Source organism: Phodopus roborovskii, unplaced genomic scaffold, assembly GCF_943737965.1.
Source record: "Phodopus roborovskii unplaced genomic scaffold, PHOROB, whole genome shotgun sequence".
Taxonomy (NCBI): domain Eukaryota; kingdom Metazoa; phylum Chordata; class Mammalia; order Rodentia; family Cricetidae; genus Phodopus; species Phodopus roborovskii.
In genome coordinates, this window is record NW_026126683.1 from 919,751 (window position 1) to 942,345 (window position 22,595).

The 22,595-nt window shown below is 36.9% G+C and overlaps 1 protein-coding gene across 1 annotated transcript in view; it reads left to right on the forward strand.

The window, feature by feature from the left end:
• The window catches only part of Akap9 (A-kinase anchoring protein 9), a 117,298-nt gene that overhangs the window by 58,520 nt on the left and 36,183 nt on the right, over window positions 1–22,595 (forward strand). The window contains exons 21-26 of the mRNA XM_051174610.1: window positions 2,722–2,951; window positions 12,213–12,375; window positions 13,230–13,442; window positions 16,375–16,607; window positions 18,115–18,234; window positions 21,999–22,175. Of these exons, the coding sequence (XP_051030567.1) occupies window positions 2,722–2,951; window positions 12,213–12,375; window positions 13,230–13,442; window positions 16,375–16,607; window positions 18,115–18,234; window positions 21,999–22,175 (1,136 nt within the window). The remainder of the gene's footprint in view (window positions 1–2,721; window positions 2,952–12,212; window positions 12,376–13,229; window positions 13,443–16,374; window positions 16,608–18,114; window positions 18,235–21,998; window positions 22,176–22,595) is intronic.

A 22,595-nucleotide genomic window follows, 5' to 3' on the forward strand; every position in this document is an offset into this window, starting at 1 on the left:
GAAATGTCTTAGAGGATAGATGTTTCTCTCTCTACTGTGAAGGCAGGAATGGCAGGTTGTTTCCCATGACTTCTTTTTTGCATAGTGCTATGCTGTAGAATAGTAATAGTGTCCTAATGATGAGAAGGTGTTGACTCTTTTCAGGTTCATCATGACCTTGGGCAATTTAATCACTATCAGATCTGTCTCTCTCTTTCCTTCCTTGTTCTTTTGTTTTGAAATGATTTTTTTTTTTTTGTGGACCAGGCTAGCCTTGAACTCACCATGTGGCCCAGACAAGAGCATCTAGGCAGGATCACCCCTATGCCTGGACTACTACCTAGGAGAGACCCTACCTGAAGACTAAAACCAAACTATGAAACAAAAACTACTGAATGTGTTTCATCTTTATCTCTGGGGGGTACTTTAGTACCTGCTTTTTAAATTACCCAGTCCAGAAACACTGATATCCCATGACTTTTACATTGTGCTTTGTGCCTGAGATTTACTACTATGTATGTATAGTATCTTTAGTCTTTTGCTAATCGATTGCTCCTCTGACCACAAGTCATGCTGCACTGTTCTGTTAATCCTGAGTGTGTACCACCACCTCCTGGCTTCTGGCTTCTGGGATTAAAGGTGTGTTCATGACTTCTATGGCCTGTGGCTAACTTTGCTTCTGAATCCTCAGTCAAGCTTTAATAAATCATAAATAATGTATCATTACAAACATCTTGCAGTTTTCTTCTTGCCTTGCCTTTTTCATTCACTAGTGTCCAACTTGTATCCTCTCCTCTATTGTACTTCCCTACTTGTGTCTTTTTACGCCATCGTTTTTATCACCTCCCATTGTGTACTTGAAATAGCCTTTTAACAAATCTATTCTTTTCTATGGATGCTATTATATTCCTGTTTAAAAATATGACTAACCCTTCCTAATCTTTAGAAAACCCCACAAAGTTCCAACAAAATCTAAGATAGTTCACAACTTGGATCCAGCCTATTTTCTAGTTATCTTCTTTTAAAATTCTCTCACATTTCACCCCCATTTCTTCATATATATTTTTTAAAGATTAATATTTTCATAATTTCAGACTGTTTTCATTGCCTTAGATTTATCATAGTCTCCAACCCCATGAATATCAAATGTCACTAGAATGTACTCAGTCTCACAGATGAAGATAGTGTATGTCATATATGGTTTTGTTTCTTCAGTAGCATGTAAAATTTCTTGCTCCCATAGCTTCCGCAAAAATATATATTTTCTAGACAGCTTCATTTGACTTAGTAAATGTTACAGTATGTATTGTTGTACTGTACTATTTGCATATTTTGCATACCATTTTGAATCCCAAGATCGTGAACTGTAACAGTTTTGACTTATACATGTATAATATAAGGAAATACTAGTATAGTGGTTGTGCTTTCTTTTAAATTGGAAAATAAGATGCAAGGTAAAAATTATATTAGTTCCTATGCCAGTGATGAGAATTACATAAAGTTATGTGTAATAGTACATTTGAGGGTTCTATAGAGATGATTAGGCTGTTAGAGCACTTGCTGTTCTTCTGAGAATTCAGGTTTGGTGCCTAGCACTTACATGGTGGCTCAAAATTTTGTATACATACACACAACACACACAAGGTATACATCCATACATGCAGGCAAACATATACATACATACATACATACATACATACATACATACATACATACATAATCTTTTTTTAAGGCATATGTTTAAAATTGTGCCCTAGAATATATACTTTATAGTTGCCTGTTCTAGTTTCATAATCTGTCACCAATGATCTCTTCAGTAGAGGTCACTAGTAGATGTGGTTATAAAAGCTGCATCTGATTTCATGGCTCTAGCATGTTATCCTGGGTGATTGTGGCGAGCTCTAGGGTGCTATCCTGGTGAGTGTGGTGAGCTCTAGCTCTGTTAAGTCTAGATAAACATAAGCTCTTGCTCTTGTACTCAGTGCACCTTGACTCTTCCACTGCATAAAGAGATGACGTGGGCTGATGGTCGTAGATGTTTTGTGTGCAGTCACATGTGTTCATGTGGGAGCTAGAGGTCAACATCAGGGATTTTCCTCCGTTACTCTCCACCTTGTTCTTTGATACGAGTTCTCTCATTGAACCTGGAGCAAGCACCAAATACTCCTGTCTGTGCACCTGTCTCCTCTCCCTAGGACTAGGGTTACAGGTGTGGTCTACCTGGGTACTCATGCTCATTTGGCAAGCACTTGATCCACAGAGCCACTTCCCTAGCCCCCTTTCATCTTTGTCATCTTGATGTGTTTACCTTCTCGTTATGAGATTATGAGTTCTCATCACTTCTCAAACAATACTTGATACTTAAACATCTATTTTAAGTCCTCTCAAAGGTGTTTTTTTGTTTTGTTTTTGTTTTTTTTTTAATAAGACTGTGAATATGGCTCAGTACATATAATCAAAGCTCCAGAGTTGATCCCCTGCACCAAAAAATAATTTTTCCATCAAAGAAAAGAATCTGACTAACCCAAGTATTAATTTCTATGCTCTTATTAATATAGCACTATCTTTTCCTAGTCTTTCTTACTTTCTAATCAATGCTCCTACTTTGCATATTCATTTTGTCAGTTTGAAGACCTTAAAATTGTAATGATTCAAGTTTAATTCATTTGATATCTTTAGTTAATTAAATGTTGTAACTTAATATTCTGATTAATTTATGCCTTTTATTTGCTATTATTTTAGTTACGCATGAGTCTGTACCCTCTTATCCTGGATGTGCCATAGCGAGAAATGACAGCGAGTGGTCAAAAGTAACTGAAGAAGGAGCAGACCTCTCACAGCAATTTTGGACTAGTGTCTTTGCTGGACCAGAAATAGATCCTGAAAATGTAGAGCTAATGTTGAATGTCAGCTCTCGACTACAAGCAGCGGTAGAAAAACTACTGGAGGTCATAAGTGAAACCAGTAGTCAGGTAACGTGCTATCTTAAAGTCTCTACTGAGTTTGATGCCGACTTAATAATTCTCTCTACTATTCCACAAAGCCTTGGTCAGACTTCCTTTTAATGATTGCATGTGTTCAAGCTGGGTCTAGTAGAGGAAACCTGTAATTCCATCTTTTGGTAGGCCTTGGCAGCTTAATGAGACCCTTTGTTTAAAAAAGAAAATGTGTGAAAACAGATCCAGGACTGTAACTCAAGTGTGAGCTACCTATCCTTTTATTTTTATGCACTTAACTTAGAATTACGGACTTGGGGCTGCTTTGTTCTTTGGGTTATAATTTTAGACCCTAGTTTTTTGTTTTATTCTAGCTTTAGCATTGAGAAATCTTATAGGTCAGCCTTTGTACCTTTTGAGAATCCTTTCTCTTTTGAATATTTTTCCTGTAAGATGCACGTGTTTTGTATTTTCTCTGCCTCAGTTTTAGGAGCAACCAGTTCTATAAAAAGTAACTTTTTATTAGAAAATGCTACTTAAACCAAGAGCAGGATGCTGAATATACTCATAGTTACTTAGATATCATACCTTCTTTTAGTGAGCAGTTTGAAATTATGTGTGTGTGTGTGTGTGTGTGTGTGTGTGTGTGCGCGTGCGCGCTCTTAGGTATGTATGTACATTTATATAAAACAAATGCCCATCATTTTGGAAGCAGAGTCAGGTGGATTTGAGTTCAAGGCTAGCCTGGCCTACATAGTAAGCTCCAGGATCACTAAAACAGCAATAAAATGTATACTGATATTTCCGATTCCTATCAATAACTCCAAGAGTAAGAAAGATTTTTCTGGTTCTGTTGTATTTTTATTTATGCCTTTAACATTGCTTGATCCCTATGTAATTTCAGAATTTCAGAATTGCTAATCTATACTGATAGGAGAATCAAGTGTGCTAACTATAGTTTGTAACAAAGTATCTATAAATAATGCTTTTTGTAGTATACATTACAATCAAAGTTCTGTATGTTTACTCTTTTCATCCTTACCATGTCAGTATGATTTTTCTTATATAGACTCAGTTTGTAAACTTTTTTTATTTTGGCTTCTTCCTATAGTGATTGTTTTTAATTGAATAAAATTATCTCTATGTGGACAGTTCTTCCAGTTGAGAGTTACATGTACCTACACTGACGTCACAATGCAATGTAATCCCATCACCCCAATAGTGTGTCCTGCCTGGCTCTGTTCTTTATAGTCAGTCATTTCCCATTCTCTGCCTTTTAAGAGTGTCACAAATGAAATCATATTCATGTTCTCTTTCAAGTCTGCCTCAAGTGCCTTAACAAACTGTCCTTATGTTATGATTCTCTTATGGTGTGTTTATGGTAGGAGTTTCTTTTTGTTCTTTTTTGTAAATGAGGAATATTTCATTGTATAGATGTACCAATTTATGTATTCATTGCTTAAAGGATAATAGAGATTGTTTGCATATTGAGATTCTTAATTTTCAAAACCAGCACTTTGGCACTTTGCTAAAGATAGACTGGAGTACTTGGGAGTGGTGGGTGCACTTACAGGACCTAAACTCAGAAAGAAGCTCCAGAGGTCACTTGCCCAGCTTAGCAGTCAGATAGGTGGTAGAGTTATAATTTGAACCCAGGCTGTTTAACTACAGTCTGTGTCCTTAGTCAGCACTTCTGACGTCTGAACATGAATGAATGATGACTGCCTATCATAAAACACTGATAGGTAATAGAAGTTCAAAGTGAAAAAAGTGGCTTCACTGGATACCTTCCAAGAACAATTTCAGTGAGATAGCAGAAATGAAACCCTGGTTCAGGAGACAGTGAATTGAAATGAAGAGTTGAGGATAAGGAAAATAGGTGTGCAATCAAGAAGAAAATTTGTGACAGTTGGCTTAGGATGTTGTAAGGCAGCCCTGTGTTGAAGAGCAAGCAGTAGCTAGTTCTTTATGAGAGTTTATAAATGGGTGAAGATCACAGGACAGAGTCCATTGTGAAATAAATTATTGTAGCTCTTCACTAAAAAAGAGATATAGGAAGTAATTAAGATATTTTAGCAGGAAAAAACGACACCAAATGTATGTTTTTGAGAGTAAGGTTCCTGATGGGCAGGAAAGTGGTGAGGAAAGGTGTACCAAGTGTGGAAAAGTGGGAGACTCTGATTATCCCGGGTGAGAGGTAGCAGAGATCACTTTTGGATTGGTGGGAATTGATTTGGTGTGTATTTAGGAATGGGATTGAGATTGACGTAATTCATTGAGGAAGGTGCAGTGAAAATGAAGGGAGTGCCTCAGGCCTGAACACTTTGAGGCCTGAGAGAAGTGAATCACGGGTTCCATTTCACAAAAGTTGCATTTTAATGCAGGGGTTAAGAAATGTGGAAATTGTGGGTGTTCTCAGACCTCTCAGATTCTGAAAATAGTCTGAAGTTTGGAGAGAACTTAGAAATGTCATCATTTCCGGGAGTTTGAAACTATGCTTTGCCTTCTTTTTCTGTTTTCTTACCCTCAGGGATAAGTCTTATAAAACACAATATTTGTGCCAAGTGTGTTATTAAATTCATTACAAGCTTTATAATCTTAGAGGAGCTACAAAATGGTGGGGGGTTTTGTACTCATAGAATACTGGTATATAAGAGAGGATTTAAAAAAATAAAAGACATAAATGTAGAGTATGTAAATCTACAAAAGATTCTGAGAATCAGAGGTGAGATGAGAGCCATAGGAGTAGTTTCATAAAAGATCAATGAAGAGTTTCCAAAAGGGTTAGAGACCTAGGAGAAGTTAGGGATGCTATGATTGTCGTCAGTGACTTTGGTGAAAACACTTTAATAGAGTGATACAGGAGAATTAACAGTTCAGACTTCAATAGTTGGAGAAATAAATCAATCTCATGGCATCCAGTTGTAATGAAAGTAGAGGTGGCATGAGAAAGTCCGAGTGAAATTTTTCTTTTTCTTTCTTTCTTTTTTTCTTTTTTTCATATTGAAATCAGATTGATTAGCAGTGACAGATGCAGGACAGGGCATCAGTTTATATCCAGCTCCTTGAGGGTAGGAAGACATGGAGCTCTGAGCACAAGGGGAAAGTGTAGGTTCTGCTGTGCCAGGCCTTCTGCTAAGGACTTACAGGTGATTGTGAGGTGCTAAATTGCATTGTAAAGGTCCAAAAGTTTAAGTAAACATTGAATATTCAAAGTTCATTTGTCCCTCCTTTCCTTACTTCATTCCCTTCCTTCTTCCCTCCTTTTCCTCTTTTCTTCATTTTCTTTCTTAGTGGTCCTGTATGTTGTATAGTTTTAGTACAAGAAAGTACATGATGAAACTTTGTACTTAGTTTTAAGGTTTGCCATGCCACTCCTTTAGGGTAGGTACATCTTGATTTAATAAAAGAACTGGGGAACATTCCACTAAGTTTCAGGGAAGCAGAAAGTATCTACCTGCATTGTAACCCATTTCCATAAAGTAGATTAATGTTTGGCTTTATATATTCAATTTGAAAGGTAATTTACCTACTGGCAGGTCTAAGTCTCTCACTCGCTCTCCTGAATCAGCATAATGTATGCCTATATTCCATCCACATGTTTACTGGGAAAGCCTGCTTTACAGTGTGATGGAGATGCTTGGAGACAGTCTGTGGGCTCCAGTGGAAGGAGCTCTGAGAGTATGGTTCACAGGTGCTTCTCTTTTCAATCTGGTAGAAACTCAGTTGTCTATCTTAGGTGATTACATTTCTCAAGGCTCAGAAATATGTTACAGTTTTCCTCATGCTAAGTTATCTTAATCTATTATACATTCTTTTTGTCTCTTGCCTGTGTGCTTAATTCCTATTTTAAATGTTACTATGTATGAAGAATATGTTTTTACCTACATGGTTTTATTCTTTCTTCACAAAGTAGAAACAGAATGCCAGATTATCAAAATTAGCTAGTTGCAGAGAAAATAAGGAAAGGCTATTTTAAGGAAGAATGTTTAGAAATGCTGAGAAAATGTTCAATGAATAAGAGTGTTCTCAGGCCCAACCTGAATTTGCATCTCTAGTGACTGTGTAAACAGCTGGACATAGCCCCATTCTCCTACAATCCCATTGCTGAGGAGAGACTGGAGACAGGAGGATTGAGGGTTTGCTTAACTGACCTAGCCAAGTTCAGTAAAGACCATCTCATGTTGTAAGGCAGAGAACAGTGGAGGGACATATCCAAAGTCATCCTCTGGTTTCAAAAATTTTTTTTTAATGTAAACTAAATGTACCGAGGAGATTCTTAGTCATTAAAGCACCTGCCACACAAGTGTAAAGGTCAGAGTTGAGAACTCACAGACATTCAGGGAGAGGGGAAGAGGGGGCCATGGTCTGGTGGCTTATCTGTAACTTCAGTCCCAGAAGACAGAGATAGGGGATCTCTAGAGCACACTGGCTAGCAAGACAAGGCACATTGGCAAGCTGTGGGTTTAATAGAGAGACCCTGCCTCAACAAATAGGATGGAAGAGTAATTCAGGATGGTTCCTGATTTCTACTTAGGGCTTTCACATATACATATGCCCCTCACCCCCACCACACACACACATGAAAGAAAAGTATAAGTACATTTATCTGCAGTACTAGTGGGATTATTTTTCCATATTGTATAAATAATAAGATATCTCCAACAACTTGAGTATGTAAGCATCTATAACAAGAGTGCCCAGCATGTGGACATCGTTCTGCTTCAGGCTCTGCAACCACAGCCATCACCCCAGGGTTCTGGGAAATCAATCAATCAATCAATCTCTCTCTCTCTCTCTCTCTCTCTCTCTCTCTTTCTCTCTCTCTCTCTCTCTCTCTTACTCTCTCTCTCTCTCCTCCTCCCTCTCTCTCCCTCTCTCTCCTTACATCCCCCTTCTTCCCTCCCTCCCTTCCAGATTGATAGATAGATAGACAGTCATGTGTGTGGGGCGGGGGGAGTAGTGATGGTATTCTGTTTTTGTTTTTCTTGCCCTGTTTTCTAGTTGCTAGGAAGAATTTGAATGCCAGCACAAACTGTAATAAAAATGACTATAAAACCAATTTTCATGGTATTATTACCTGCTTGCTTTAGAGTAGGTTTTTCCACTTAGATAAAGATTTTTGTGGGTTTAGTAAGTTTACAAAATAGAAAACAAAACTATCAAAATGAATGACTGTTATTCAAAGCAATCGTCATAGAGAATCTTTAATTATCAGGAATATTTTTTACGTAAGTTATTTATCTTTTGTGTTTGGAGTGGCTGTCTCACTCACCATTACTTTAGTTTTTGGAGCTACCAGAGACTGGCTGTTGATCACAACTTGGGCTTTAATGTCGGCCTACAGTCTGCTATGAGTTATGTAATTGCCAAGTATTATATATTATTCAGCTTCTCAAAGGAAAATTTCCTTATCTTGCACTCTAGACATTGAAAATGGGTTGTAACCAAAACATGTATAAGTCAGTGGCTTCTTAAATGTCTTGTTTATAAGAAAATACCAACCAGGTTCTAATTCAGTTTATTTTTCTTCTGATATACTTGAAATAATAATGTGAACACAATCATACTTTCTATTTTATATTCTTCAAGCAACATTTTAGTAGGATGGAAAAACACTAGCTTATCTCGAAAGCATTATAAACTTGTTTAAATACACTTTTCAAAGTTCTGACATGGAACTTGTATCCTGTTAGGCAGGCTTTTGTGTGGGCGTGGGTACTTACATTCCACCTGTCCATGTACCTATAGGTACAGGCTTTAACCACACCCTCTGGCCTCTTACTTAGGTGACACTCACTGAGACTTTTGGCTCAGCATGGTGTTTATTTGAATAGCTTAGCTCAGAGGAGAGTTTCCTTGTGAATTGTGAGGCTTGAACAGCAAGAGGAAATTCAGCACAGTTTCTCAGAAGTGCTACCATGGAGATTTACAAGCCGTCCTTGCCTGCCAAGGTCTACTTGGAAGGTCTACTTATTACTGTAGACACATTGAATACTGAGCACAGTCCTATTGCTTGACTAATTAGATCTTTATAATTTTATTCTTACATTTGTCAATGATTTAATTATTTTAGTTGGAACCATTTTTTGTTGCATTTATTCTTGATTTTTTGTGTTTTTTCTTTTTTTCTTTTGTTTTGCTTCTGTTTTGGTTTTTGACTTGATGGACTTTAGTGGGGATTGTGTTTTGTTACATTTAAGTTGAACTTTTGTATAAGCTTTTTTTTGTTCATTTTATGTGAATTAAGTTTACTTTTATACTAGTATAGAATGTCTTAATAAATTAAAAGGAACTTTGTAATGTAGTAAAAATGAAATAAAATAAATTGGAATAGAAGAAGCTAGGCAGCCTTATCTAAAATGGATTCTTATAGGACCTACTTGGCCACTGTCCAGCTCAGTGGCTCTTGGTTGGAAGAACAGGAGGAAGACATTTATGAAGTTGAATCTCGTGTGCCTTTGCCGTATCCTTATCCTTCATCTGAACATTTGGATGAAAATAACTCAGTAATTGTCAACATTTCTATTTTTCATTTTGTTCACAAAAGAGATGGACACATATTAAAGCTAATTTCTAAAATTTCACTACCTACCCCTCCTTATTCAGTAAGTATAAAATAGTACTTTAGAAATGTAGTAAACTGTAATGAATGGAAAATCTCACTGTCTTTGTGGGGGTTGAATGGACCAGATTCTTGCGTTACTATAGTGACTTACTACTAACATACCTGAGGTGGGCAGAAATGCTAAATGTTTGTTCAGTAAACCCCAGCCTTTTCACTTCAGATAGTACAGTGATCTAAATATTAAATTTCTTCAGTACCAGTCAAGCTATTTAAAAAGATTCTGTCTGTCTGTAATGCTGAGCCAAACTTTAAAAAATAAAAATGGAATAAATGTATTTGAGAGAATGGGTATTATGCTGCCTAAGACTGCCCAGTGAATTGCTGTGCCAGTTGGGGCTTGTTTGTAATCATATGCCTTATTGGCTACAGCTTGTATTCTAAATGTTTTTAAGAGCCCATTAGACTTGTTTCTGTTTCAGTAAGCTTATTAATTATATAGAGAAAATACCAAAATGTACTATATTTTGTAAGTACTGCTAAGGTTAAATGCTCATTGTAAAAATGCCTACTTGTTCAGGATTTCTGGTTGATAGCATCTTTAAATGTCTTACGAATATTCTTTTATGACTTGCATGACTTTAGCTATAAATCTTAGCTAATATTTAACATGCCAGATGATTTTCAGAATAGTTTTGCTACCTCACCAACAATTTTAATGTGACAGAATATTTATTAATGCTTTACCCACAGTGTTATGTGTTTGCTGAGAAGCAAAAGCTATGAATTATATTTTATTTTTTTTTATAGATTGAATGTTGTTGCACATAGTAGAAATCATGCATGCTTGGGTGAGAGGAATTCAAATATAAATTATTTAGGTAAAAATTTGAAGAAGCTTTTATCCCAGTGAAGTGTGAACCCAATGTGCTATCCCAATTTGTTTTTTAGCTTTATTCAGTTTTATTGCATCAACTATTTTATTTTGCCTTTTCTGGTTCTTATTGTAAATTTTTTAGTGTACTGTCACTCTAACTAGCTTAAACATAGTAAAATGACAGATAAAAGCAAGTGTTTGGCAATTTACTCAAAGCAGTATTTTACCTTGTTTTAAATCCTTTGTTGAATTTCTGTTGTAAATTTTAAATATGAAAGAAATGCACTGTGTTGGTTACAGCTCTGAACTCTTAGAGAGTTCTCATATTTAGTAGGTAGCAATGAAGTAATTTACTGGAGGGGTTTACATGTGCATATGCAGAAGTGATTGGTACTTTTTGGAAATAGTGTTGCAACTAAACTGAAAAAAAAAAGGTATATGTGTACATATCATACTTTCTGACCATGTTTTTTGCAGTCTACATGAATGTTTATTTGACATTTAAAAAGAATAAATCCTTTTCCCAATTAAAGGTGTTTATATAAAAGCTTTATTCTTTTGTGTTGAATTCTCATTGGAATAACGTTTTAAGTTATATTTTAAACATCTTATTAAAGCAAGAATGGTCGAATTTGGATATTTTGAACATTTATTTGGATCAATGGTTTAGTAACATGAGGGTAGAAAGGTAGAAGCATTAGAAAGATGGAGAACCACTGATTTAGAGTGACCATAATGTTTAGTGACTCTACAGTCTATGTTATACTGTGAATAGTACTCAGACATGAAGGAGAGAAGTAATATTAAGTAGTACACATATTAATCATTATATCAATGCATAATTATATTAATATGTTGGTAGTTTATAATTATATTTTTGTTATAGTTATAATTATATATAGTTACATTTTAATATTAATGTGTTTTAAGAGATATTACTTATATCTAAGGTGGAAACCATTATATTTGTATTTTAAATTTAAAACTTGGTAGTTATATCTTGGAGATGCACAAAGGACATATAAACTTACAGATTCTGGAGATGTGCTGCTGTGACCCTGTTGCAGATACACACAGTCACTTGTTTTTGGAAGCTTCCGATTCATACTGATTGAGACAGGTCACGGGGAAGGCCCTTTAGGGGCCCAGATGAAGCAAGCAGAGACAATGCCTTTCTTTGATTTCACATAGCTGAAACAGCAGCACTGACCCATTTACCTCCTGCTTCAAATTTGTGCCTTCTGTCTGTTTTGCCATCTTTGCCATCCTCGAATGTGTACACGGACAACATTTGAAGGGTAATGTTCCTATAGCCTAAGGTTTTTCAGTAAATGAAATATCTTCAGAAGCTGTAAAGTTTTTACAAATACTTTCAGAAGTACAAAGCTTTTATTTAATAAGCAAGCCTTACAGTTTCATTTATCGTACCCCCCCCCTGTGAGTTTCTTCTTTTATTAGTCTACAACAAAATACAGTCAGTACTAAAGGAGTTAACAGTCATAATGTTGAAGATTTGTCCTGGAACATAGTTTTCTCGAAGTCTACAGCAAATACAGAGAGCTTTGCACCCACAATTGTGTGATAGAATCTATGTCCATTGACTTAAAGTAAGAAACAAATTCTGTAGCTTAACAAAAGTAGCCTATATCTCTTACAGAAAGTGGTATGCAGCAAATGTGTGTATTTGGTGTGACATTTCCTGCCTGATGTTGACATGTGCTTCAAGGGTGTGGGTATAATTTAATAAGATGTCTTTATTTCAGATCTTTTCTTAGTTTTTTTGCTTGTTTATGAAAAATGACACTGATTGCCCAACACTTACTTTCCTGTGTGTTCTCTTGCCCTCCTGTTTTAGCTTGAACGTGCAAAAGTTACACAGACAGAATTGATGCATGAGTCATTTAGACAAAAACAAGAGGCAACAGAGTCACTTAGGTGCCTAGAAGAACTGAATGAGCGTCTCCAAGAAGAGTCCAGGACAAGAGAGCAGCTGGCCGCTGAACTCAATAAAGCTGAAAGTAAGTGTCTTGCCTTTGGTCGCTGATAGGAGATAGGAGATGTTTCAGTCTTAAAATAGATTTGACCTTGGTCCACAGCCAGGTTTGTAAACCCCCCAGTCTAACTTAAAGTGACCATTGTAAAATAGTTATAGTTTGTCTTCTGAGTTTCCCTAAGCAGTTAAAAAATTTAAGAGTGCACATTATAAAAAAAATGTAGAATTAAAGTTAATATTTAAAACTTTAGATGATTCAAACGTAGATGGTGGTGAGTCTGAGTTTCTTCAAAATGAGAAAACTAAGGCTACAGCTGTTGTTTGTATGGAATAAGGTCATAATTAAATGGTATTGCAGACTTTAACTGCTCAAACTCTTCTTCTATTATCTCATGCTGGTGAGGGTGCTGGCAGTCTACGATTGCTTACAATATCAAACTTCTTTAGTATATTTAAAATGTGACTCAGTTCACAAGCATTTGATGTATTTTAGGCTCCCAGGAGCCTGTCTATTTCCATGTGTTTAATAAACTGAATTACATATTTGTGTTGGGTACTTTAGTATAGCAAAGTACTAGGCAATTTAGGGAGCTTTCACATTTACATACAATAAATAAGAAAAATTACTGCAAAATGTCAGTAAAGCTTGGCAGCAGGCTTTTAATAGGACAAAGTGATTGAAAGTTTTGCTAATAGGATGGTAAGCTTGGCCTAGATGTTCACATCTGCTGTCTCAATATTTAGAAGCTGAAGCAGAAGCATCATAGTGTTTAAGGCTAGCTTAGGCTATGCCAGTGAGACTCTGTGCTCCCAAAAAACAAATCCTCAAGGTGAATTTAAATTAGAAACAATTCTATTCCCCTACATTGTGTCTTATAGGTATCATTGATGTGTATTCGGACGAAAAACTTGCTTTTGAAAGAGAACTTCAGGAGAAAACCTGCACAATAGACCATCTAGAGCAGGAGTTGTCGCGCGTGAGCAGTAGACTTCAGGAGCTGGAAGAAGAGCAGCAGCAAGTGCAGGAGGAGCGGGAGCTACTGTCCAGGCAGAAGGCAGCCATGCAAGCAGTGGCTAGCCCCGTGCAGCAGCGTATGTATTGAGGCTGTCATCCAGTTCCTCCTTTGTTTTCATTCTTCAGATGCTCATGTGACATACTATCCTGTTCAGTGCCATTATTTGTATGTTTTATAGACGAACTTGAAAAATCCTAAGAAAATCACTTAAAAGGCAAATGAGTTTATTGGCCATTTTTTATGGAATCTTATTTTCTGTTTTGCCTTTTAAGGGTATTAGCTGTTAACAGGAAAAGAGAATTATTTATTTATGCTCAAACATCTGTATCAAAAAGAAAAAGCTAAAAGTAGTGAAGCTGCATATTTTGGAAATGGGTAAAACAGAATTCTTTTAGTGGGAGAGAGGTATGAGAATGTTGGGAACATTGCTTTGGTTCTGGGCTTGCAAGCCTGAGAGACCCAGAAGACAGATGACATTTCATTTAGAAGGATTCAAAGAACACTTACCTTCATAATGGCTAATTTTTATCTTGATTTTAAAGCTTGTTGAGTCATAAATATCTTTGTGACTATGGACTTTAAATCCTGCTTATCAAATCCTCTTTGATTTTAAATGCACAGCAGGGATCTATAAATTTGGTGTTTCTCTAGTTTGATCAACTTAGAAATAAAACATCTATTTTCTTCCCTAAGTGGGGTAGGGGGGGTGCTCAGATTATTTTGGTGCAGCGTTAGAGTTGGAATTTTTAAGGTTAAAGTGTCTCACGTCATACATACAAAATATGCAGGAGACATGAAACTGTGACATCAGCTTTCTAATGTGCGCAGCTATGCATTATCACATTTCAGGGAGCAGGGGACATAACTATAGTTGTGTTTGACTCTCCTAGGCCCAGTCGATGCTGCAGTCGATGCAGCTCTTGGAGCAGGTGTGTGCACAGTTGCATGCACTGTTGTTGGGTGGTAGACTCACACCTCAACATTTGGGTGACCCTTGATTTTCAACTAACATTTCTCATCTTGCAGTTCTCTGTTGTGTTCCTTTTGTTTTCTTTTAACAGAACGAAGCTTCATTGACAATGAAAATGTATTCATAGTTGCCATTATCTTATTTCATCTGTTTTTGCACAGAGCCCAAAACTGTTTTGATTTTTCAAGAAAAATGAAAAAAAAAAAAAAAAAAAAAAAGAATTTTGAGTATCTTTAGGACAGAAAGCATTTTTTTTCTTTTCTAAAAATTTATTATCTTTTTTTCATTTATTTCTTTTTAAAACTGTTTTATTTTACTTACTAATCCCAGTTCCTTCTCCTATCAGTCCTCCAACTCCCACCAGCATCTGGCCACCCCACCCTATCCACTCTATAGAGAGGGAGAGGCCTCCCATGGTGAATCATCAAAGTCTGTCATATCATTTGGGGGCAGGACCAAGGCCCTCTCCCCTTTATCTAGGCTGAGCAAGACATCTGTCCACAGGGAATGGGTTCTAAATCCTCTGCCAGCCACCCCATAGACTGCCCAAGACTCCCCAACTGTTACCCACATTCAGTGAGCCTGGTTCAGTATTAAGCAGGTTCCCCAGCTATCAGTCTGGAGTCAGCTCCTACTAGCTTGGATCAGCTCTTTCTGTGGGTTCCACAATGTGGTCTTGACCCCTTTGCTCATATTATTCATCCTCCCTTTCCAACTGTATTCCAAAATTTCAGCCCAGTGCTTAGCTGTTAATCTCTGTATCTGCTTCCATTAATTACTTGATGAAGGTCTTATTATGCCAATTAAAGTAGTCATCAGTATGATTACAGGGGAAAAGATAGTTAACGTAGCCTCTCCCCTATTGCTTAGATTCTTCATTGGGGTCCTCTTTGAGGACTCCTGGCAATGTCCCTAGTGTTAGGTTTCTCGTTACCTCATAATGGCTCTGTCCTACCGCTGGAGGGAAGGCTTAGCTGTTAAAGGCTAGACTTACAACAAAAAGAAAAAACTATTTTTTTTTTAATACATTAAGCACCTGGTCTCTGATTTTTCCAGAGTATTTCTTGCAAAACAGAGAAGTTGATAAGCTAATGGTTACAGATGGATCAATTTATTTATTACTAAGAGGCTTTGGGACTGATTTGCTTTGATATTAACATATAATAATGGCATTGTTTTAGAAAAGATGTTTTCTATAGATCCCAATTCTGAATACAGTGTTGGCATATCAGTTAGTGTAAATATTCTGCCTGGTTATTTTCTCTTATCTTTTTGCTGTCTATACTTTATCACCTACAGGAACAACAGCTAATCCTCACAAGGTCCTGTCTATAAGCCAGACACGTGTTATTAGTTCATTTCACCCCCCCCAATAGCTCACATAAACCTGAAGAGCATCTTATCAAGTGTCACATAGGAAAAAGTAGTTGAAGTAGGAAATGAGTCTGTTCTGCATGCACTAACCATATCCATCCCTATATGTTCCCTGGTTGCACAAGCATGTGAACATGAAAAGGTCATTCAGAGATATGGATCTACCTTAATAAGCATCAGAGTAGTCAGAAATTCTGTCATCTCCTTCCTCTTTTTGTTCCCCTTTTCTTGGTTAAAGTTTTACAGCATTTGCTTACTGTATGTATTGTGTATGCACATACAGGTGTCTTCTGGCTTTGGAATGTACTTAGTTTTGCCTATGGTCAAAAATGTGGTCAGTGTTTTGTGTTTTAATTCTATTGAATATTGTTCTTTTCCTAATCATAGAAATGTTTTTTTTCTGTATTTACTACATTGTTTTCACAAAATATCTTTTTGTAATGGAATTCTTATTTATATTCATTCTATATAATAGTAGTTTACTATCTTTTATAGGAGTGAAATAGTTTGATATTTGCAGAAGTATGTACTTTTTAATGTATTTAAAGTTATTTTCTGCCTTTATTTCATGAAGATAAAGTTTTAAAATAAGTAGTTCATAACGTCATTTTCATAACATTCTGAATCATAATTTAACCAAGTGCACTGTCACATTTGTAAACAGAATTTCTTCAGGAGACAGAAAAACTAATGAAGGAAAAGCTGGAAATTCAGTCCCAGGCTGAAAAAGTACATAACAAACTTCAGAAGCAACTGAAAATTTTAGAAGTAGATGTTGAAGTAAAAACCAGTAAGTTAATAGAAATGGAGCAAGAGAGAAATGCCGACCTAGTAGATCTAAGGCAGCAAAACCAAGTACTGGAGAAACAAATGGAAAAACTTAAAAGATTTATTGATGTAAGTATCTTTAGGTTAAGCTCCATTTTTAAACCACATCTTGGTGTGTTGGTTGAACACATGTGAATAGGTGAGGTGGTTGGGAGGGCAAACAGACACATGGATGCTTGGACAGACAGACAGATGGGACAGGCAGATAGGAGGGTAGTTGTTTGGATAGGGTGGGTGGCTGGATGTCCACTAAGGCTGAGTTTATCAGTGATATCATCCATGTTTGCTTAGTATTCAGGAGTCTTTGAGTGGAATTCTTAGTAACAGAACAACTAAATATTGAATGCGTAAGTATTTTTAAAGACAAATTAAAAGTATACATTGTTTGTGAATAACCATGAGCAGCTCAGTTTTTCAAATTCAAAGTTAAGCCTTTTATGTTCTTGCTCTTTACTAGTCGTCAAAGCAGATAAAGAGTTAGAACTGCTTCCTACACAGCAGATAAGCACAGCTCCCAGTTAGCACATAGCACTGGGACTAGCACAGCTGCCATTTGTCACCGTTGTTACCCATAATGTCATTTGTTTGACCTTTTCACACAGAACAATTTAGGATTTATAAGCTCAGTATAGGTCGATATTTCTGTCCTGCCAACCAGGTCCCAAATAACCACACACAGACTTACTATTTATTATAAATACTCAGCCCTACCTAGGTTTGTTACTAACTAGTTCTTGAAACTTAAATTGATTCAAATGTCTTGCCTGTTTTTGCCACATTGCTTGGTACCTTTCCTCACTATGGCATGCTCATTTTGCTTCTCTCCATATCTTTGGGTGATTCTGTTCTACTTTGTCCCAAAGAGCTCGCTCCCTGGCCTCTAGTCCTTCTCCACCTCTTCCTGCCTAGCCACTGTCCATTTAGGTCTTTGTTAAACCAATGAGAGCAACACATCTTTACTGTGTACAAAAAGATTCTTCCACATCAGCCAATGATCTTCACTTGTCAGAGCATCAGTAGAATTGTTTTGTATTTTTAGGTGTAAGCCTAGAATAATAGCATTAAAGAAACTAATTTGTATTTCTTATCTCTTCTAACACTGAATTAGCAGTAGATTCCTCCTTTGTACCATTTCATCTTTTTCTAATTCTGCATTTGATATTATTTAAATAAAAAATAGTACTTTTTAATGATTTAAAATACTCGTTTATGTTGTAGAGCCCAAATAGGAAATGTACTATAACCAGTCAAAATGTGTTTTCTTCTTAAACCCTTGTGATTTTATGTATCGGCCCATAATCTTTAAACCTCTAGTTAAAGGGATTTAAGAAATAATGGGGACAATAAATATAAATAAGTAATAGTGTCATAAGTTCTATAAATATTTGATATTAATTCTTTTTTAGACAGAGTGTTACCATGAAGTCCTGCTTAGTGTAGAACTTGCTATGTAGACCAGACTGATCTCAAACTCAATAAATTTGCCTGCCTCTGCCTCTCGAGCACTGAAATTAATGATGTGCACCAGCTCAATATCAACATCATCATCATTGTCATTACTATTATCATTGTTCAGGAACAGGCAATTGATAGGGAGCATGAGAGAGATGCTTTCCAACTGGAAATACAGAAGCTTGAGCAGCAACTTAAGGTTGTGCCTCGCCTCCAACCTGTCAGTGCGCAGCAAACCAGAGAGGTAAGAACTCACTGATAGTATGCCCTCCCTTGTATTTATTTGCATCTTGAGCTTAAAACAGGGAATATTGAAAAACTGAAAAGTGGGTTCTTTATATTGTGTATCATTGTCGAAATATTTTGAAAAGGTGTTACATAAATTTAGGTACTTGTTAACTATAAAAATGCACTGTATTGGGCTGAGAGTATGTCTCAGAGTTTTTATCTACCATATTTGAAGCCCTTTGTTGAAACCCCAGTACTGGCATGGGGTAGAGGAAGCAGTTTGAAATTTGAAATTACTCCCCTCTGTGTATTACTCAATTTAATAAACTATTTTGTTCATTTCTGTATTCTCACTACCAGTAAAAGTTATTTGTGGTTATTTTCTGGAATGCAAGAATATTCATTGGGTGTATTGACTAATTTTATGTCAACTTGACACCAGCTAGAGTTATATAAAAGGAGGGACCTTTAGTTGAGAAAATGTCTCCATAAGGTCTTTTAATTGATTGAGGAAGGCATAGCCCATTGTGGGTGGTGCCATCCCTGGGCCGTGGTCCTGGGTTTTATAAGAAAGGCTTAATAAACCATGGGGAGGAAGCCAATAGCAGTACCCATCCATGGCTAATACATCAGCTCCTGCCTCCAGGTTCCTGCCCTGTTTGAGTTCCTGTCCTGACTTCCTTCAGTGATGGACTATGATGTGGAATTGTGAGCCACTACTCCCACCCCCAATTTGTTTTGGTCATGGTGTTTCATCACAGCAACCAACACCTGCAACTGTTTCTTTGATTTCAGGATGTGTGCTATGACACATGGTCTCACACACACACATGCACGCATGCAGGCACACACACACACACACACACACACACACACACACACACACAAAGGAATGACTGAGTACAATAAATGATCATTTACATTCACTCTTTGCTACTTAATGTCCCATTCTCTTTTGTATCTTCCCCATGGGAGGTGTCCAGATCCTCTGATTTTGGGCTTTTACCCTCTGCTCCATTTAAAGTGTTGCTGTGAAGATTACCCATTACCTCTTGAGTCTTATCCTCTTTTCCATCTATAGTGTTTCTGTAGTTTACTTAGCACCTCTTGGCTTTCTAGAAATCACTCCTGCCTTCACGCACTCAACTACAAAGAGGCATTTCCTAAAGTCTTCTTGAAGCATTGTGTTGTCTTAGCATTTGCTAATACTTGCTAATATTTGCTAATACTTCTCTCCCATTTGTTTCTCTTCTGCCTGCCATAGGTAGTGTTGGGAGTACCCCAAGGCAGATGCTTACGCCCCCTTTTCTCCCATGTTTTTATTTTCTTCCCAGCAGTCATACATACATCAATTGCCACATCTGTACCTTTACTTTTGACATCTCTGTTGAGCTCTACACTTATTTAAATACCACCTCTTTCCACTTTCCTTAAGAACAACATAGCCATAGAAAAGCTTGCCTTTCCCAGAAAAAATAAAATATTCCTCTACATCTCAGTAAGTTTCCTATCTTTTACACATTCTCCATTGCTATAAACTATAGTCTTCAAATGTTCTTTTTCTCAGTCCAGTCACCATCCTGTTGGTAGGTCACACTTGTGCTATGTCTGTTCCTTTGTTCATTTGTATACATCCTAGTTGTCATGATTATTTGTGTGGATAGTTGTGGTTGCATCCTCACCAATCTCTCTGCTACTTTTTCTCTACTTTCTTCATTTGTTTTGGGCAGTGTGTGTGTGTGTGTGTGTGTGTGTGTGTGTGTGTGTGTGTGTGTGTGGTGTCTGTGGGCATGTGTGTGTTTATGAGGGGCAGATGCTCACACAGTATATGTGTAGGATCAGTTCTCTTCTTGCCTTCCAGGATGGAAGTTAGGTCAGTAGGCTTGCACCTGCTGATCCTTCTCACCAACCCTTTCACTCTCATTGCTCCTTCTCCATGTTCAGAAATGTAGCCAGAGCTCTGTTGACCAAATGAGTGCTGTGTGAGTGTGGGAAGCTCCCTATATAAATAGAAAGATGGCCTGTCCTGTTAATAGCAAGATTGTACTCCAGGTAAATCAAAGCCCTGTTTGGATCATGCTCATTGAGTACTGCATAAGTGACAGTGTCCAAGTTGTTTAGCCTCCTGAATAGCTTACATTTTATAGGAGTATTGGCATGGCCTTAGTAGACACTTAGATTTGACTATGATGTTAGTATTTCTGGAAATAATTTAATTCTAAAACTTACATTTTTCATGCAGTTGACTTGGTTTCATTTACTTCCCAAGATTTCTAAGGAAATACAAAACCTAAAATACTTTGTCTTCTAGAGCACTAAAAAAGGCCCCTTATGCCTCTAACTGTATTTTTAGCTTTTGAACAAGACAAAACTCCAAAGAGGTTTTAAGCTGTAGAACCTAGTGCGGTTGTTCTCAACCTTCCTAATGCTGTCACCATTTAGTACAGTTTGTCATGTTGTAGTGGTCTGCCTCAAACATAAAGTTACTTCATTGCTACTTCATAACTGTAATTTTGCTACTATTGTGAATTGTAATGTAAATATGTGATATGCAACCCCTGTGGAAACACCATTCAGCCATCAAAGTGGTTGCAACCCACAGGGTGTGAACCACAGACTTAGATGGTCATTTCTTGTGACGTAAGTTGCATTAACCTGACAAAATTGGTTGTGTTGTTATGGAGCTTGACACATCTGCCAAGGGTGTGCATGGCTTCAGGAACCCAGCACTTCATTTGCTCCTTACCTAACGCTCTCATTTTGTCATGATCAGGCAACTGTCTGTAAATGTGTTGCATCATTTCATGACACCTGCTGTGTTGTCTGTCTTCCTAACTTTACTCTAAATCCTTTGCTATTATTTCCTCAGTACCTTTATTATTACCATCTAAGAGCTGGTAGTTAGATTAAGCTTGCATTTTTTCATGATCTAAGAACAATGTTTGTTATTTTCATAATTTCTTCAAGATGTCTCACTGAAACATAGTATTCCTCTATTGCTTAGAATTACAATATTTTATTACTTTCTCATTGATGAGTATTCCATAAAGTGTCTTATTAATCTTTCCTATATTCTCCCATTGCTGCTATGCAACACCTGAGGTACTGTATATCAGCCCTGGATGATAAATCTCAGAACACTTACTGTTTACTCTGGGCAGAGTAGGAGCACTTAAAGGAATTCAGATTCCTTCGTATGCCTCTCCTTATCTCTTCTAGCCTATCGAGTGTACAGCCTAACCTTTGCCAAATAACTCTTAACACATGGAGGATTTAAAGGCCATTGTCCTTCACCTAAGAGCAAGTCAAAAAGCGAGCTGCAAGTCTGTTGTCTTTATTACATCATTAGGCTTTAGTGTGCTGTGACTTTAAATAATTCTCATTATTCAAAATGTATTTTACTTCTTTCTACCCGGATAAAGCCAGGATGCTATTAAGATAAATAATTTTTTAAAAATAAGTTCTGTGAAAGCAGTATTATTTCTCTTTTTTATGAATATGCCCAGTTTTATCAGTATGCAAAATTGTCACTTTGCTAGAGATGACCATGTGATCCTTATTTTCAAATAAGATGAATGTATTTTTAAATACCTTTTCGTTGTTGTTGTTTTTTGGTGGGGGAATATGGAGATCAAACCTCGAAGACTTTCATGTATTAGGCAAGCAACACTCTACTAGTTGAGATACCTTACCAAGCCCCAGAAAGCAGCTTTTAAGATATGAAGTGATTCATGATTGCAAGCACCTTAACATTTAAAACATTTCTTATTATGTTTTCAGGTCGAACAGTTAACTGGTCATCTTAAAGAGAAAACAGACAAGTGCAGTGAGCTGTTGCTGTGTAAAGAGCAGCTACAGAGAGATGTGCAGGAGAGAAACGAGGAGATTGAGCAGCTGGAGTGCAGAGTACGGGAGCTAGAACAAGCCCTGATGGCTAATCCTGACTCCTTCCCCAAGGTGCGAGGACCCAGTTAACTCTATGGCGTCTTGTTCTAGTGACAGCCACTTAGTTACACAAGCCTGTTCTTTTAAGTAAAAGCTAGATTACCTTGTAGGCATTAGGATAGTGTATCCTTGTAACTATTTTTGTTTATTTTCCTTCCAGGTGTTGTTTGTGTCCCTTGTTTCTAGTAGAGGAAGATTAGTTAAGCCAGAAAAGTTAATTACAATTTTAACTGTCATTTATGACAATGAGCTAAATTTTAGACTCTTGCCTGCTTCAAAATAAGATGTAATGAAGTCTATTCCCATAATTCTACAGGAAACCAGAATGAATAGAAGAGTAGAATGAGAAAGCTGGAGGCAGGCCTATGAGAAAAGACTTTTGATTTATCTGAGGAATGAGTTTTCATGTCAGTAATTTGTGTTTTTTTATAT